The sequence below is a fragment of the Eucyclogobius newberryi genome, unplaced genomic scaffold (assembly GCF_026437365.1).
Source record: "Eucyclogobius newberryi isolate DKJ021-1_F unplaced genomic scaffold, fEucNew1.0.hap1 SCAF_2, whole genome shotgun sequence".
Classification (NCBI taxonomy): Eukaryota; Metazoa; Chordata; class Actinopteri; order Gobiiformes; family Gobiidae; genus Eucyclogobius; species Eucyclogobius newberryi.
This window is the reverse complement of record NW_027315834.1, coordinates 15,702,157-15,720,519: the sequence shown is the minus strand read 5'-3', so window position 1 is coordinate 15,720,519 and position 18,363 is coordinate 15,702,157. Positions and strand designations below refer to the sequence as shown.

Genomic DNA, 18,363 nt, shown 5'->3' with positions numbered 1-18,363 from the left:
ACGATAACAAAACACGAAGCCACGGGGGATTTTTTTTTTTAATTATTATTGTTAGTTTGAGTTTGAATTAAGTGTGTTTTGAAAAGACTAAGTAAACAGTATACATTATTTAAGTCTTCTTTTTAGTTCGTGTTTTAGTGCTCACAGAACCAGCAGAGGAGAACGCCGGGAAATGTAGTTTTAGCACACAAATAGCAGATAGCTACAGACTAGCTATCAACTTCAACCGGAGTTGCCTCGTATCCAGCCACCTGATTTCAGAAAATGGGCTGTTTATAGATGTCTGACAGCGATGACTGATGACTTTGATGAAGATGTTGTATTTGAGGTATGTCGCTCGACCTGGGTGTCACAATTTATAAACTGTTACTGATATGTAAGCTAATAATATCATCAATGCAGCTGACCATACAGCGTTAAACTGTAAAATGTGTGTGCAACTGGTTACAATTGAATTGTTGCTTTAGCTAGGTTGGCAATACCCTGCCGCTTATCATCATTGTTCCATTCAGATCCACATGTATCTGTTATTGGTTGGTCGTCGTTTAATGAGATTTTGTAGTCATGTGGGACGCTTAGCTGTTCCTGGCATTGTTTCTATTTCACAATCCCTTGGGCTGCAATTGGAACTGTAGCGGGACGTGGTGGTGAGGTGGGTTTTATTGCCCAAAAGACCAGTTTGATCTCTTAAAACACTAAACCTTTTATTGCAATGCCTGGCTGCAGTGCGTGTTCATCTCATGTGCCATTGCTTGTTCTGACAATGCAAGTGAGTAACTATAGTTTAATTATTTATTTATTGCCTGTCTGTACACTCAAACTGTGATCTAGTTACTGTTTCTACATACAAGACAGACAGCGGTGTTAAATGGGTCATCATTTGGATACATCTCGTTGTATTTTCAGAATCAGAAAAGGTTTATTGCCATTGCAAATTAATAAAAAATCACAAGTGTAGGAACTTGCTTTGGTGATTCAGTGCAACATACAACGATGAACATTAATAAAACAACGTATATCAAAAATGGCACACATTAAAGACAATTTTGGGAGCTCAGTCATTGAATGACGTTTTTGCATTGCATTTAGTGCCTGATTCACCTTTTATCTTATAGAATTCACCCCTATTTCAATACCTTCATGATCTGGGCCACACGGACTTTGAAGCATGTCCAATAGCATCCCGTGAAAATGAATGCGTTGAGCTGGAGGAAAACATTGCATCCTTCAGTAAAGGAAAACAACATTTGGTAAGAGTTTGATTTTACAGATGTTTTTTTGCACTGAAGAATAGATTAATGAATCTTTCATTTACTTGTTTTTGGAACTTAAGTATGTGTTCAGATGTTTCCTTACTCTTGGGTTTCTCTGGTTCAGGTGTCAGTTTCTCAGTCCTGCTTCACTTTTGTTAAAAAAGCAAACCGTTTGGTTGAAGAATGATTAGGGAAAAGATTAGGATGTGCCATGAAAGATGATTATGTCACCAGTTTTCTGTGACAAAAATGTATCCTAAATAATTATCTAATTATTTACCTGAATGGTGTATATCTATTGTTTTATGATAAACTTGTAATCAGGACATCATGGTCTACTAACTGTAGTAACCTCTAATTACAAGATTTGTGTCAAACGTTCAGACTAGCATCAATAAATGGCTTCAGTTTGAATCAATAATCTGCACATGTCCTCTTCACACATTCTACAAACACAAAATGACATTGTGTTTGATTTATTTAACTATATTCAACAGATTATTTATATTGTAAAACTGGATCTTTGTATTTTGTGTTTAGTAGAGTTTACATGATTGGCTGTTTGAACCTTGTAAATATTGTTATTAAAATTGTGTTTGTGTTTTACAGAAGGGGGGGAAATTATGGAGACTAGCTGATGCCTTATGGCAATGGACCCCTTTTCACCAGGCTGTCACAACCCGAAAGCTGCAGCAACAGCTGGTATGTTCTAAATGAGGGGTAAAAATTATTCCCTAGCACAAAGACCAGCTAAAACGTATTATGTCCTTGCATCACTGTCCAGGGTGTCACAAAGACCTAATATAGGCTCCTATAATCTGTGACATGACAGTGCAAGAAGAATGATGAATGAAATGTTCTATATTTAAGGGTTATTATATGTATATGATATATGTTATAACAGGATACTGTCTTTGGCCAATATTCTGTGGGATGTATTTTGGACCAAGATGTCCTTCTACAAGAGGATGTGGAGCTAATTGAACTTTTGGACCCAAGTCTCCTCACCCTTGAATTGTCACCGTCTGATTTGGATAGCCGAGCTCGGACCATTCCCAAACCAAGCTTTATTTTCAAACCCTCAATTTGGTAAATGTACTTATACATAATGTAATTTACACTGTTTACTTAAGTGTCCCTCTGAAATGCATGCATCATATTTTTATGTTTTCTAAATTTATAGTATGTATTTTTTAATCATTATTTGTACATATTTTTTGTGCCTTTTGTTGTCCTTCCCATAGGGACTTGACAGTACTTGTTGGCCTCGCTTCAGTGCTTATCAGTGTGTGCTCTGACGGCCTGTGGGCACTAGCTGCAGTGCCATGGGTTCTGGCTCTGCTGACTTGGGTTGGTCTGAAAGGCTCCGTCTTGTGGAGACGGGGACGTATGCAGAAAGCAGTCTACATCAGAGCCACAGAGCTCCAGACAATAGTCCATAACAGCAAGACTTTAACTGGCCTGTCACGCAAAGCTCTTCGACTGATCCAAGAGACTGAAGTCATCTCCAGGGGGTTCACCCTGTAAGTATGCTCTGCTTTCATGGTAGAAATGTTACTATTATAGTATATATATATTTATATATTTTATATTTTATATTTTATATTTTATATTTATATATTTTATATATATATATATATATATATATATATATATATATATATATTATATACCGTAGTAGATTATTAGAATTATTAATATGACAATGAAATATAAAGTCTGTCTTTTTATAAATGATGTGTATTCATTTAGAATGGTGTTGTTGATTATCAGCTATTGTTTTTGCATTTCTGTTGTACGGCTTCATATTTAAAGCTATTCATTTTATTTATTAGCTTACTTTTGATCTATTTAGTGTTTTGTGTTCTTCCTACCTCTTTGGGACTTTTCCACAATCGTATCACATTTCACTTGTCAAGTTTACTCGACAGGGTGAGTGCAGCTAGCACATTTAGCAGGGCAGCGCCAGGAACAGTACCACGTGGGCAGCAGCTGATTGGACTAAGGAAGACCTTGTACAGAGTTCTCCGCTCAGCCTTCAGGGCCTCACGAAGAGCCACCTGTCACATGCTCAAGGCATATCCTTTTTACAGAAAGTATTACAATGTTTTAATTTGTATTATTTATTTTATTTATAATTTTGTATCCACAAACAAACATTAACATGCTATTTATTTATATATTGTTACATGACCTTAACCTCTCTGAACCTTCCCTCTGAACTCCGAAATTGACAATGTGACCAATTACGTATCTGCGGTTCCTCTGAAGGAGCTAGGTCTGGGACTAGGCCTGGAGCACCTGGGTGATGAACTGGCCCAGGAGCTGACTGATGACTATAGCCTTCCTGCCCTTAAGGTAAATAAATATTAAGTAGAAGAGAAAACAGACCGTTTGAGCTCTGCAACTCTATGTAACCCTTTGTAAACATGGCATGGTGAACATCATTTTGATAGGAAAATAGATAATACTTACTGTATGTGTGTGTGTGTGTGTGTGTGTGTGTGTGTGTGTAAAATACCCTAAAAGTTAAGACCGGTCAGCCCCACGCTAAGAGGCTATAACTTTAATATATAAACTAGTGCACAGCAAAAGTAAACGTATGTGCTGACAAAAAAATGGAGCATATTAAATCAAGATGATGAAGCACTGGATTTATTGTTGTGCTCTTCCCCTGCAGATGCTTTTTCAATTGTGGCAGGGACAAAGTTCTGAATGTTTTCGCCGACTGGCCCTCCTCTTGTCACCTCAACGAATAGAGGAGCTTGCAGAAAATGCATCCAAAGAGGAACCTTATCCAGTTTCGCCACTATATCAGACTATTTCTGCAGTGACGGAACCTCTTTACCACTCACTGGCCAACTCTCTCTGTGACATGCAGCGCAGCTATGATTTCCATCGCCATTTTGAAACACAGACAAGGGGGACTATATCTCACAGGGCGGGAGCGGCCAAAGAGAAATGTAGAGCTCTCAACACTTTGCATACATCCATACGAAGTTTGCAACTGCATCTCAAAACTCTGCTTAGCGAGTGAGACACTTTCTAAACAAAAATTACTTAACATTTGTATTGGTGGTTACCTTTCTTTTTTGTTTGCTCAGGATGATTATTCTCGAAGATGATCTGGAACAAATGATGGTTTCTAAAGACCCCACAGAGATGCCATTTGAAGGTTACCAGGACTTTAGTGACCGGCTTCACCAGCTCCAGCCACATATGCAGGCAAGCGCAGGTTGCTGGGAGGACACCATTGGTCAAGTGGATCGCATGCTGAAACGGGCAGGTACAAATTTGTTTTTTTTTGGAATTTATGGTCAAAGACTGTAAAATTGACTTGCCATTGAGCAACAGCAGTGCTTTTTTGAGTTTAGTGCTGTCTTTCTCAGGCGTTCCAGAAGATGCAAAACAATATTGTCCACCTACTTATGACATCGCCGATCTTCCTAAATCCTATCCTATAATCCTTGATAGAGACCCTGTTCCAGAGGAGTTGGTGAGATTTTCTTGTTGACTATATTCATCCTCATTTATTAGGGTGTTACACTTATTTATTTATATATACATATATATGTCTTATATTCATAGATTTGCTCTTTTTGAATAGGAATGGGAAGCTTATGTGTCTGACTCGGATACAGACAGTGAAGGGAGAGGATCCTGGTGTGATATGTTGTCACCAGAGGAGCGAGAGCGTCAGCGTCGAGAAAGAGAGGAGTCACGTCGTGTCCTGTCAGAGTTAAAATCTGTACTTTGCTTCCGTGCTTCGGAGGGGGAGAGGATGAAGAGGAAACAGCTGCTGTTCAATGATCAAGGTATTTGGTGATACATGGCTAATGTTATCTTTTAAATAAATATTTTTACTAATACAGTAGTTAAATGAATAAACCTATGTTTACTTGTGACCCAACATGGTATTGGAGGATAAGATTTGTCAACTTGACAAAGTAACAATTTTTGTTGTTGTTTTTACAAATATTCTTGCAGCTGCTGAGACGCCTGCAACCAACAGTGAAACTTCTGACTCTACAGCCTCTACACCTAAACCTACAGTTACCTTAATTTCAGTGGAATCGATTGAGCCCAATAGAGAAGAAAGAAAGGAACTTTCAGAGTACATCACTGGAAATGAAGAGGAAGGAAGACTTGACCCTTCAGAGACACCAGCTATGGAGTTCAGTTGTGGAGAGCCAGTGGAAGCACAGACGGGAAAAGGTTTGGTATGCCAAAGAGGAGGTGGAGGAGCATCTGAGCACTACCAATATGATGGGGTACCAGTGGAGGAGGGTGAGAAAACTAATTTTGGAAACTTAATTAAAGATAAAGTACCAACTGTTTCGGTACTGGATCGGCTGACTGAGATCCATGGCTCACAGGCTCTAAGCTGCTGCTCAACCTTAGCTTCACAAGTTGCTGCACGATCACGTTCATTAATGACAATGGAAGAGCAGACCTTTGGAGATGATAATGATGATGACAATGAAAATGAACAGGTTGACAGAAACCTTGATATAGAAATTTGATTCAAACTACTAGTTCAAGTGAAGACAAAGATTGTATTTATGTTCGATTGTTACAAATGTAACTTTGTTGTCCTGAAAATAATCCATCCAAAACAATGCGACCCACGGCTGTAAAAACTCAGGTACTACAACCACTTAAACAATAAAACTGGGAGGCAAAGTATTTGCAAACATTTATTCCTTGGGAGAATGAAGAAACAAGAAAGAAGTCTGCAGAAAAGCTGTCTGTCAACGTCTACATGTCTTCTGAGTAAAAAAAAGTATTGCAGTGAAGATGCCAATAAAAGAAAAAATAACCCAAAGACTTATAAACTAGACGCAGCAGAGACTAAGAGTGGTACTATTTACGGTTCTTTGCATATGCACCGTTAGTAACTGTCTTGAGTGGATTTGGGGATCTTTATGACTGAATGTTATAAACTGCTTGAAATGCTCCACACAGCCCTGATCCGCTGTATGTTGTTTTCTATGGTTAACTTAAGTCAAAAGTCAGTTAACACTGTATTTGCCTTGTGATTACTCTATCTCATCTAATATCTTCTCCTTAAATGATTGAAGTGAAAAGGATGAGATCTCCTACTTTGCTGCATGAAATAAAAAAAATGTTTGTGTGTGACAGACAGTAACTCAAGTTTCAAAGTTTGGAACATTCATGGGAGAAGAAACCAGTTTGGTAGGTTACATGAGACTTTTATGAACCCACCCTTGAACACACAAGAGTCTGCCATGGTTGACACAGGATCTGAAAACATTATGTAAATGTTGTCTGTCTCTTATTTGTTCAGACAAAAGATGGCACCACCACATTCTGGACTGACTTCATGAAAACACATCCAAAACAAACCAATAAAATCTCTTGTTTGCCTTATGTTAAAGGTGCACTTTTGTATTTTTTCTGAGGAGTGGTCTGCCACCTGTGTGTACATGGAGATGTCCTGGCTTTACTAGGAATCTTCCACACAATGGCATTAAACACACTTGAGTGAGTTAATATGACATGTATTTGCAAACGTTACAGCTCACAATTTCCTTTGAAATTCTCACTAACTTGTTTTCACTGCCCCCTTGTGTCTTTGTAAAGAGGTTTTCGTTTCCTTTGCTCTTCACTTTTTTCCCTGTGGATTTCTGTCAGTCCTTTGACTGGGGAAGGAGTCAAGTGATTGACATGAGAAAGGCTTCGCTTGAGGTCTGGGAGTTGTTATGACGTCATCAGGTAAATAACCAATGTTTTTAACGACTTTTTACATCCTATTTGGTAAATTCCACATACACAGCTAAATATCTAAATTACAAACCCAGTTTTCAACTTAAAAGGAAAAAAATATCTACAATCCTTGAAGAACATCCCCAACAAGAAATCGATAAGAACTTTAAACATAACATAATTCAAGTCAAAAACACACCTTACATACCCATACTTGCTCTCTCTAAAACAGGGGTGTCCAAACTTTTTTTCACCAAGAGCCGCAGTTTGAAACTTACAAGGGGCAGAGGGCCACAAACAACTTGACAATGTCGAATTTGTTGAATGACAAAGTGAATCATTCGAAATTTTGCATTTCACGTAATTGCGATGAGCCTCCACACCTTTAATTAGACTTGGAACATTAATATTAGTTTAGTATAACTTCAATATGCCTGAATGTTTCCAATTTCACAAGAAAAAGTACTACTTTTTGTTGTTTGGGCCAACATAGCAGGAAGCTGGAGGGCCAACAAAAATTGGTCTGAGGGCCGCATTTGGCCCCCGGGCCCTAGTTTGGACATGCCTGCTCTAAAGCCTCTAACAGCACTTAATAATACATGAATTATGAAATAATTACGGTGGCAAAGGCGGTTAGCGCTCTTGCCTCCCAAGGAGATCATGGGTTCGATTCCCGGACCAGAGCGAGATCAAAATCTCATGATCTCTGTGGATGGAGTCTGCCTGTCCTCCCCGTGTTACCTCTCTCCGGGTACTCCACCATCCAAAGTCATGTATGTGTTAGGTAAAAATTGGCAACTAAATTGGCCCCTAGTGAGTGAATGGTTGTACCCCGCCGAAGGCCCAAAGTCACTGGGATAGGCTCCAGTCACCCGCGACCTCAAAAGGGAACAAGCGGTAGAAAATGAATGAATGAATGAATGAATGAAAGGATAATTACTTTTTTTTTTCCTTATCAAAGAAACTGACATGTTGATGTAATGTGGTTTATCATTTTGGACCATGAGAGCCAATGAAGTAAAGCTTTATTTAAAAGATTTTTTAAAATATGCTTCAATCCATGAATTGGTAAATGCTTTTATTAAAGCAACTTTTAAAACATGATTTGGTAAATATTTTAACAAAATGGGCCTATCAGGACATGAAGAGCCGAGAGTCTGACCTCTACAGTCAATGGTGCTGACCGAATTTGCTGTATTTCCACCGCTGTCCATAATATTTGTTCATTTCGTGTCCACTTATTAGTTAAATGTGTATAGTTTAAAGACGTATTAATAAACGCCTATCACTTTCTGCTAGTTGAAGGTAAAATGTTTCAGTAGTAGTATATGTGCATTATTTTTGATGTAAATTTGATCTTGGAATAAAAGGCTGGTTACTCTAACTTGCCCATCTGTGGTGGGGATGTAGCTTTGTGTTGTACTTTGTCACTGGGAGGATTAGTCAGCTTTGTGCTACACGACTATTGTACACGCAGAATAGACAGCTATGTGCAGTATAGAGAACTGAAACACCAAATATAAGGAGTTGATTAAAGCCTAAAGTAAACCCTCTTATTGCATAAGTGAACCACCATGCCATTGTTATACAAAATAATCTTACTTCAGTGACTTAGTACTCTGAGTGCCAACATATACAAATGTTTACGGTATACTAATATATTAACACTAATTCAATATTTTAAAAATAACATTGCTGTTGTAGTTTAACACAAAATACAAAAAAACATTATTCAAAGTTAGGTGGTTAGGTTAGATGTTTTTTTTTTCGTACTGCCTTGGGCAGTGATTGAGACATCAAACATACATGCACATAGTCAAAAAAATAGACATAAAGGATTGACAAATTAAGATTAATTACGCCAAGTGAGCTTGTTTAAGGGGACAATAGCTTCTGGAACAAAACTGTCTCTATATCTTTTGGGCTCGTATTTTGGCACGATGGCAGATACCAAAACAGCGTTCAGGGCGTGGCTCCGGCCCTGCATGACACTGGAGCCAAGTCTCTGCAGCTGGCTGGTATATATAAACTCCAAACTTCGTTGTGGCCGTCTGATCAGATTTACAGCCCATTTCACAATCTGAGAAAGTGCATTTTTGTTCTTCACTGACACATTTCCAAACCAAGATGACACGCAGAAGGCCAGGATGGAATCAATGAAAGCAGAATAAAACAAAGACATAAGAGTCTTGTCCACACCAAAAGTTGCCAGTTTCCTGAGGCAGTGCAGGCGCTTTAATGGGAATCTATGTACTTGATAACTTGAAATGTGAAAAGTGTAAGATGTATAATAATAGATCACAAAAGCATCGCTATCGCAATAAAGACTGCAAAATTAATATAAAGGTTTTCCATCTGACAGAAACTTTTTTTTTTTATGAAAATGTGTGATTTGAAACAGATTTTTAATAAGGCACATTTTCTTGATTATTTATCAATAACAAACAAAGTATACCTTAACCTTAACCCTGGTTTGTCAATGTTAAGGCATGCACATTTTAGTGTCATTTTTTTCTTCTATTTTCTAGTTTCTGTTAACAAAAAAAAGTCAGTGAGGCATACATCCTTGTATCGGTCCCATCTGAAGTCAAAAAGTATTGCAAATGTTAAATTTCAACCCATTTAGTAACAATTCGATTTGAAAATGTTGTTTTGGCATACTCAATCACTTTATTTAATTGAATTCCATTTTCAAACAAAAGTGTCATGGATGTCCCAAGTTATTAGTTTGAAATTAATAATTGTACCAGAATCTTTATTCTGGTACAATTCTTTATTAACAACCCAAAAAGTTGATTATTTATCTATTTAAAACCCTATAAAGACCTAGGCCTGCAATAAAGTTTTATTGGTGGGTCTGTTCTCAGGATTTTTAAAAATATATATAAATTAGGTCTTATTTCCTAATTTGGCCCATTTTGGGCTGCCAGTCCAATAGGAAAAATTATAGCTATCATATGTCTATTTTTGCTATGTGCTCTGTTGTCAAACATTGGTGGATCTAGAAAACAGATAATAAGATAATACCATTAAAAATCCCTTCTTTTTATTTGGATGCCCTATTCCATGAGTGGGGGAGCACCCACACAAAGCACAGAGCTTTTAACTAATCACACGTAGACTGTGACTACGCCACGCGTGAATGTTTTTCAATCACTTTATTATATTAATCATTTTTCATAACAAACTGAGGGAGGTGTGTCATCTGCTTTGTACGTCACCGTCATCACCGTGCACAGAACTCCCACAATCCTGTGCGTTCACTTTTCCTCTTGTAATCATGGCGGCCGTGATTGCAGAGCGTGCTGGTGCAGGGGATCAGAAAGAAGTCACAAATTTGGAGCTAAATGGTCAAGCAGAGGAGAAAGAAGACGTTGACCCTGTAGAAGAGACTGCAAAGAAGAAGAAGAAAAAGAAGAAGAAAAAGGCACACATAACAGGTTAGCTGTAGAGCCTCAGGACGCTAACATGCTAATGCTGCTAGCTGTTAATGTAACTCATGCGGACGGTGAGAGTGACCACCTTAAACCAAACATGTTGGCTCTGGTCTAAAAATAAAGCATGCTTTTGGAAATTATGTACCTTGTATTTAACTGAAGATTAACTGTTATCCGTCTAAATTCTACGTAACATTATGTGAGTATGTTTTCAATAGTTTGGATACTACAACATTTGAAGTGCACATTATTGTGACAGCGATGCAGAAAGAGTTCACGGTTAAAAACTTAACTTCGCCCCATGGTAAACATGGATAAAGGTACTTGGACTAGGCTTTTAGAAATATCATCGTTTGACGTTTAAACTAAAGTTTGTTTCGTGGGTTTTGTTTGTGTTGTAGATATATTTCATAGTAATCTTAGTTCCTATAATTACATCTGGATCTGCAAAGTTCTAATGGAAACCTTCTTTCGGTATAGGAACTGAGGCAGATGGCCAGGATGCAGTTACTGGAGTGACCAAGCTGCTTGATAAACATGCCATTGAAGACAAAGAAAAAGATGAGGATGGTGAAGAAGGTATTTGCATGAGTTGTAAAATATGTATCTAGATATTTGATTCTTTATATTTTGGGTGTAAACCATGTGCTTCTCACTGAAAGATGCTGATGATGATACCTCAGGCAAGAAGAAGAAAAAAAAGAAGAAGAAGAAAGGACGTATGTCATCACATTGTCCCAATAGGTTGTTATTAATTGTTAATTTTTGTTTTTAATTTCAGCCAAAACACAAACTGATCCACCATCTGTGCCTATTTGTGAGCTGTACCCAAATGGAGCATACCCAATCGGACAAGTGTGTGACTATCCAGTACTACAGGATGGGTAAGGTCAAAGCCCTGTGTCTTAATTATTTTAGCATGTGTCCGCTTAAATAGACTGAAATAGCTTGGTAACAAATCCTTTTTTCTTTTTTTTCTTCTGCAGTCGTAGTGCTGTTTGGCGTATGACCAAAGAGGAAAGGAAGGTCCTGGATCAAGCCAATGAAGAGATGTGGAATGATTTCAGACAAGCTGCCGAGGCCCACAGACAGGTCCGACAGCATGTGCGTGGTTTCATTCAACCTGGCTTGACTATGATTGAAATCTGGTAAGCCACTAAAATATATACACATATATACTTATTTTAAGTAAGTTTTTAGTTTGTGATCTGATACACTGTGATACTCCAGTGAACGACTGGAGGACTGTTCTCGCAAACTGATCAAGGAAAATGGGCTAAATGCCGGTTTAGCTTTCCCAACTGGCTGCTCCCTCAACCATTGTGCAGCTCACTACACTCCCAATGCTGGAGACACAACTGTTCTTCAGTATGATGATGTCTGCAAAATTGACTTTGGCACCCACATCAATGGTACAATGATCTCTACCTTTTCTGTGTGATTAGTAAATCTACTGTGTTTTAATTAACCCTAAAAATGTACTTATGTTGCAGGGAGAATCATTGACTGTGCATTTACCGTCACATTTAACCCAAGATATGACAAGCTGTTGGAAGCTGTTAAAGATGCCACAAATACTGGAATCAAGGTATAAAAGAGTTTGTTTTTTTTGTTTCTAATCTGGTTTGGAGGTTTTAGTTGCATTCTAATTACTTTTATATACATGCAGAATGCTGGGATTGATGTACGTCTCTGTGATGTCGGAGAGGCAATTCAAGAAGTTATGGAGTCCTATGAAGTAGAATTAGATGGCAAAACATACCAAGGTAACGCTCCAGCAATATATAACATGCCGGTCATGTTTTAAATGTTCGGTTGAAGTAATTCAAATTTAAGTATTAAAAGGGCAGTAATTTAAATGTCTCCCATCTTACATTTTAGTAAAACCCATTCGAAATCTGAATGGTCATTCAATTGGCCAGTACAGAATACATGCTGGTAAGACAGTGCCCATTGTCAAAGGAGGAGAGGCAACAAGAATGGAGGTGAGTTGGGTAATTTTGGGGGGCGGCCCCCATGGTAAACCTGGACACTGTAAACATGTTTGATATATTCTCACAGGAGGGAGAAGTCTATGCCATTGAAACATTTGGCAGCACAGGAAAGGGCGTGGTTCACGATGACATGGATTGTTCTCATTATATGAAAAACTTTGATGTTGGCCATGTTCCCATCAGGTAATGACGACATGAATAGTTTAGTATAGTTAACTTTTAAAAGTATTTGTACATTATTTTAACAATACATTTTCTCATGTGTTTCTCTAGATTGCCAAGAGCGAAGCATCTGTTAAATGTAATTAACGAAAACTTTGGCACTCTAGCCTTTTGCCGGCGTTGGCTTGACCGACTGGGTGAAAGCAAATATCTTATGGCCCTGAAAAACCTGTGTGACCTGGGAATTGTGGACCCTTATCCTCCACTTTGTGACAGCAAAGGCTGCTACACTGCTCAGTTTGAACACACCATTCTGCTCCGGCCTACCTGTAAAGAGGTGGTAAGCCGTGGAGATGACTACTGAGTGCACCTTGTCACTACCACACCCTGCTCAGACACCTGCAGTCAGCATGCATTACCAAGTCGGTCTGGGAGTTAAATATGTTTGTGCTGTTAGCGCAGCTTTACAGAGGGTGGTTTGGGTTTAGGGAGTGTTGGTTGTCTCTCTCTCTCTCTATATATAATATAAATATATATATATATATATATATATATATATATATATATATATATATATATATATATATATATATATATATATATATATATATATATATATATATATATATATATATATATATATATATATATATATATATTATAATAAAAAAAAAAAAAGGCCTGTGCTTTTATAGAGGAAATGTGGTTTTAAGACACATTTCAGAGCAACGTCTTGCAGATCATACAAAATATAAATTAACTTAAATTTAAAAGATTTGTTGCTGCATTCTAGTATTCAAGGTGAGCATGGGGGAGGTTATTTTAGCTTTGTCACCACTTGAGTCTGCAGTGCTTGGTGCTCAAGTTCTATTAAGCACCTGTGTACAGAGTTTAATAGTGGTAAGACTAGATCATGGCCAGATATATTTGCAAACACGAAGAATTGAGATTGTTGCTAAAATAACTTTTCCTTTAACAGCGATGTGCTGATAGATGTTTGGCTTTTTATTGCTACGAGGGGGCATTTTACACTGGTCCCCTAACTGTTTCTTTATTTGTAAAATATCTTTGAAATGGCTATTGCCACTATTTGTTCAAAAATAAATACTTCATTTTCAAATCCTGGTCTTTGTTAAAGAAAAATAAGAGATGCAACTTAGAAAAATGAAAAAATAACTCATTTATTGAGGTAATTTCTATAGAAAAATTGAGGTAAGAATTTGCATAGTACACGTTCCATAAAGTTACAAAAATGACCAATTTTGGAATACCTTAATAGAAAAGTGTGCTTTGAATTTCCTTTCATTAACAAAACATAGTTGAACATTTCTGTAGATAAATACAATTTGTATTGATTATGTACACTAATGGAACCTGCTGGTGATGTACAACAATCAGCAAAGATGAACATTTAGTAAAACAAGTCTCAAACCTCTACAGTACAAAAATATTTTTTAAAATGCAGATATAAAAGGAACTGCCACAAAGCAGAATCCACTTGCACCAAAATATAGCTGTAGTAAAAGGGCACTTTAAAGTTAATTCTCCTCCTTAAAAAAGTGGTAATAGGATAGTTTCTCATATCCAATTAACAGGATCAGACACATTAGTTCACAGATGACGCAACAGAAGGTTCAGGGTAATTAACATGTAGTGCACTTGTGGAAGGGCTAACCGTGAAAATATGCATTTTATAGACTGGTTACAGTAACTGACATTTTACAACCCTCCATCTAACAGCATGTCTTTGGTAAAAGACCAAATGAGTTTAGGGTCAACACATCATTATGCAGACACAAATACATAGGTTGTGCTCTTGTGACATCACATTATAGAATTTGTATAGTTTAAATTGAGCCTGAGCTCGGCATTGTAAGTAAAATTTACATTTTCATTCTCGGATTGCAGATTTGTTGATCTGGTTTATGGTTGGTTTACTAAGTTTTTGTTTTATTCAACTTCAAATGGTATGACTTGTCAGTTTCAAGCCAGAGGTGTCCAAGCTTTTTTCACAGAGGATCCATATCTAAACATGGGAAGCAGAGGGCCACAGACTAGACAATTATGTGAATCATTCAAAATGTTGCATTTGATGCATGTTTGCCTGGGCCCCCACACTTCTACTAAGGCGTGGAACATTATTGGTAGGTATGTATCGCATTAAAAAAAAGTAACCTTGAAAGTAGTACTTATGGTAATTTGGGTCAATTCAGCCTGAGGGTGGACAAAAAATGGTCTGGACCACATTTGGTCCCAGAGTCAAAGTTTGGACATCCCTGCTTTATGCCATAAAATAAGTATGGCAAGTTTACAGACCCAATCCCTAACAAGTAACGATTAGTTTCCATAATTGTGGATCATAAGTTTGGACATCTTATCTACTACAGAGCCCTTCCACTGATATGACATAAAATTCTAGAAGATGAACACAACCTTTGAGGTGACATTTGTATGTGACCATTAGTGGCTGACAATCTTTTTTATAAAATTAAACCATTCAAAAATCTAATTTAAAAATAAAAAAATACCTACATATAAAACACGATATACAATACTCACAAAGCAGAACTGTATATAAAAAGGAGTCTTTCCTCTCTTTTTTCATGTGAAAAATATAGGTAAAACCTGGCCTTAATTCATAAAATGCCCATAGGAATAAGGACATGTATGGTGGTTGTCTAGATACTGTCATTCAGGGTCCAGTTTGGGCGGAGTAGGGTTAGGACAGTGCTACAATGGCTGGTCCTTGTCCTGAGTTACACGTGTGTAGAAGAGGATGTAGGCTTGTGCACGACACACCTCCTCCGCAGAACACACATTCAGTTTTGAGTCGTTGCAGTGGACCCAAAAAGCTGGAAAAACAAAAGCAAACATCATATAAAGTACACTATTACATTTCCATTCTTTCACATTTTATGGAGCAAGTTCTTCTTACCCCCTTCGGTGTTGTAGCAGTATGATGTATAATGGCCGGACCCAAAACCTTTCCCATGATGCATAACTACAGCAGAGAGTTCATAGATGAAGTGCTTCGGATGTGTTGAGCTTGAGTTGGGATTGCTGTTATTAGAGTAGGGCAAGGTTTTTGGAGAGGCCTCATGGCTGCAATAAGGCCCCATATTAAGTAGTTGGTCAAAACTGACATGTACTCCAATTTTCTCCCTGTTGTTTCGTCCAGACCACCTGAAAATATTTGGAAAATCCAATATAGGTCAAAATAAAAAACAAAAATGAACTCTTTGATTGTCAAGTGATTTCGTACCTAAAACGTTTGAGATGGAGCCGCAAGACTTGAGGCAATTTGTACACCATAAGTTGTTTTTGTGCTTCCGTCAGAAGAACTGGTTTAGAGGAGCTACGACGTCGAGCAGCTAAACAGTCATTTTTAACGCAAAACTTTGTTAGTAAATGTGACATTTAGTCTTTGTGTTGAGATTGAATCATGCCAAAATGTGATTTCATAAACTAGTGAGTGTAACTATAGATGACAGTCAATCGACTTACAGTTGCACTGGTCACAAGCATAAATGCTTCCCTCCAGGGCCTCCGTCTCTGTAAACTTGGCCAACATTTCTGTCAAATGACAGGACGCCTGTGCTGCAGACTCTTTACTGTGATATCGCTCAGGAAACTCTAGAGACAGGTCCCAAAACGGCTCCACAGTGTTGGATCGATTATCACAGGCTAAGCAGGTCACCTACATAATATATCAAAGATTAAATTACTTACTAAGAATAAACATGCTTTTAGCACATTGGAGGAAAGGAGTGCCTTACCTGACTAAGAAGCTGGCCATGAAAGATGGTATTGACCACATCCAGCACTTGTTTGATGAGGTGTTTCTGTGGCTGTGGGACACCCCCAGAGCTTGTATTGTTGCTTGCACTCTCCAGCTCATGCTGCACCTTGTCCAGCAGTTCACACAAAAACTCCTGAGCATCCTGCTGAGCATAGCCCATAAACGCAGGAATCAGCTGCCACACTGAATGGAGCATTGCGAAGGGCGAAACCAGCGCCCACTTGCCCGACCACATAACTTGGAACAAAGTGTGCAGTTGATGACAGAGGGAGATGTGCTTTGAGCTCGGCTCTTTGGGCTGTATAAGCTCCATGTTCCGGCCTCGTGAGGCCCCACCACTCAGCCCTGGACCAGATCCTGAACTGGCCAGAGGTCCCCTTTTTTGGGAAAAGGGTGAGTGAGGGGAAGATTTTCCTGCAGCAGATGCAAGAAGTTCCAGTGCTTGTGTTAGATCCAGGCGCAAAAAGCACTCCCTGAAAATATGTAGGTGGCTGAGCACTTGCAAAATGGAATTCATGTAACAAGTGTTGCCCAAGTTTCTCAGTCCTGTCACACCTGGGGTGACTGTGGGTCGCCGTTTTAATGGGGAGCCACTGTGTTTGGTACTCTGCTTTTTACTTTGCTTGCGGCATGTGGTAGTTTGTGGGGTGGAAGTTGTGGATGCTCTCGCTTTAGATTTGGTTGAAGAGCTGTTTCTGGTTTTGGGAATATGCTGGACTTGTGTCTTTTTTACCTTTTTTGTAGTAGGTGCAGCAGGCTTTCGAGTTTGTGACTTGGGTTTCGAAGAGGGATGAGTAAGTTTACATTTGGGAAGTGTTATTGCTGCATCCACAAGTCTTTTACTTTTTCGCCGCAATCGCTGACTTTTTCTGAGAGGCGTATTGTCTAGCTCCTCCTGAATCTGCCTTTTTTGTGCTTGTCTTCGCTCCCTGGCTTCTGCTTTTTGCTCTTCGTCTTCTTCCCTCTTTCTCTCATCTTCCTCTCTTTTTTTCCCACATTCAGTAAATCCAAACCAAAATCTGAAAATGCGTCCCATAAGAGATCTCCGCCGATGCCATAAGGCAGTGAACATGCGGTCCTCATCTCTCAGCTGTAGCTCCTGTGCTCCAAATGACAAGAGGTTTTCAGGGACAGCAGCAGTGGCAGAGCGAAGGGTACGTCCACTACGGGTGATAACTTCATAGTGCTGGCTCTGAATTGCACTAAGTGTACTGCGAAGCAGCTTTAGGTCTCCTGTGTTGTTATCATTGAGGACATAATCATCACACAAATAGCAAAAGACATATAGTTCATTAACTTCCATTGCCAATGGGTGGCGGTGCAGTTGGAAGTGCTGTAGAGCATGTTCCTCAATGTATCGCCCACATGCGACATGAGCACACCCGAGACAGGCCCACACAGACTCTGTGGTGTTGCAGTCTACACAGTGCCACTTCTGCGGGTTGAGAATAGAGTGGTCTGGAGCAAGCCGCAGCCGCCCCACATGCTTACACCTGTCCATTACACACAACTTCTGACCAACCGTGGACTGGCTGTCACTCAAATGTCACAGTATGTGTCTGGATCTTGTATTACTGTTTATACCGGGCTCATATTACCATGGTAACCATGGCTTGCTGAGAGACCGGATCCTTCCTGGACATAGTAATATCTGAAAATATACAATATTTTTAAATTAACATTATAATATATATATATACATACATACATACATACATACATACATACATATATATATATATGGAAATAGATATATTAATATAAAATATGGAGACATACAAACACACAACATATTTCTGTAACAAGTTTACTTTCTAACTGCGTTAAGTGATCTAGATGATTATTCTGATCATATAAGGAGAACCGTAATCAGTGCATGTCTGGTCAGATTGCCACACAGTGTTAACTGAATGGCAAAAGTTTGGTCGTTAACGCTGCTTGGGCGCGCATTGACTGTTGTGGCATTACATACAACCTGGTTAACTATTGTT

The 18,363-nt window shown here is 38.6% G+C and overlaps 3 protein-coding genes across 8 annotated transcripts; 2 read left to right on the top strand and 1 right to left on the bottom strand.

Moving 5' to 3' along the window:
* Window positions 1–140: 140 nt before the first annotated feature.
* Window positions 141–6,644, top strand: vezt (vezatin, adherens junctions transmembrane protein). Of its 6 annotated transcripts, none has more exons than XM_072453710.1 (12): window positions 141–328; window positions 1,116–1,250; window positions 1,866–1,955; window positions 2,158–2,342; window positions 2,498–2,776; window positions 3,173–3,331; window positions 3,464–3,611; window positions 3,934–4,286; window positions 4,358–4,539; window positions 4,643–4,749; window positions 4,861–5,068; window positions 5,241–6,644. In XM_072453710.1, the coding sequence occupies exons 1-12, from the start codon at window positions 293–295 to the stop codon at window positions 5,774–5,776; spliced, it is 2,418 nt and encodes an 805-aa protein (XP_072309811.1). In that variant the 5' UTR covers window positions 141–292; the 3' UTR covers window positions 5,777–6,644. The 6 variants fall into 6 exon arrangements, with proteins under 6 accessions (XP_072309811.1, XP_072309812.1, XP_072309810.1 ...); XM_072453711.1 differs by having other exon boundaries at window positions 1,863–1,955; window positions 3,185–3,331; XM_072453709.1 differs by having other exon boundaries at window positions 1,863–1,955.
* A 3,576-nt stretch (window positions 6,645–10,220) lies between these two features.
* On the top strand, window positions 10,221–13,135 carry LOC140367300 (methionine aminopeptidase 2-like). Its single transcript, XM_072453701.1, has 11 exons — window positions 10,221–10,420; window positions 10,898–10,996; window positions 11,080–11,136; window positions 11,199–11,301; window positions 11,404–11,565; window positions 11,648–11,829; window positions 11,911–12,005; window positions 12,087–12,183; window positions 12,299–12,402; window positions 12,479–12,594; window positions 12,685–13,135. Exons 1-11 carry the CDS (start codon window positions 10,261–10,263, stop codon window positions 12,935–12,937), a joined length of 1,428 nt encoding a protein of 475 aa, XP_072309802.1. The 5' UTR covers window positions 10,221–10,260; the 3' UTR covers window positions 12,938–13,135.
* Window positions 13,136–13,723: 588 nt separating this feature from the next.
* Window positions 13,724–18,020, bottom strand: usp44 (ubiquitin specific peptidase 44). The gene is made up of 5 exons (XM_072453700.1): window positions 16,350–18,020; window positions 16,078–16,270; window positions 15,836–15,944; window positions 15,509–15,756; window positions 13,724–15,425 (listed from the first exon to the last, which is right to left on the bottom strand). Exons 1-5 carry the CDS (start codon window positions 17,871–17,873, stop codon window positions 15,304–15,306), a joined length of 2,196 nt encoding a protein of 731 aa, XP_072309801.1. The 5' UTR covers window positions 17,874–18,020; the 3' UTR covers window positions 13,724–15,303.
* Window positions 18,021–18,363: the final 343 nt, after the last annotated feature.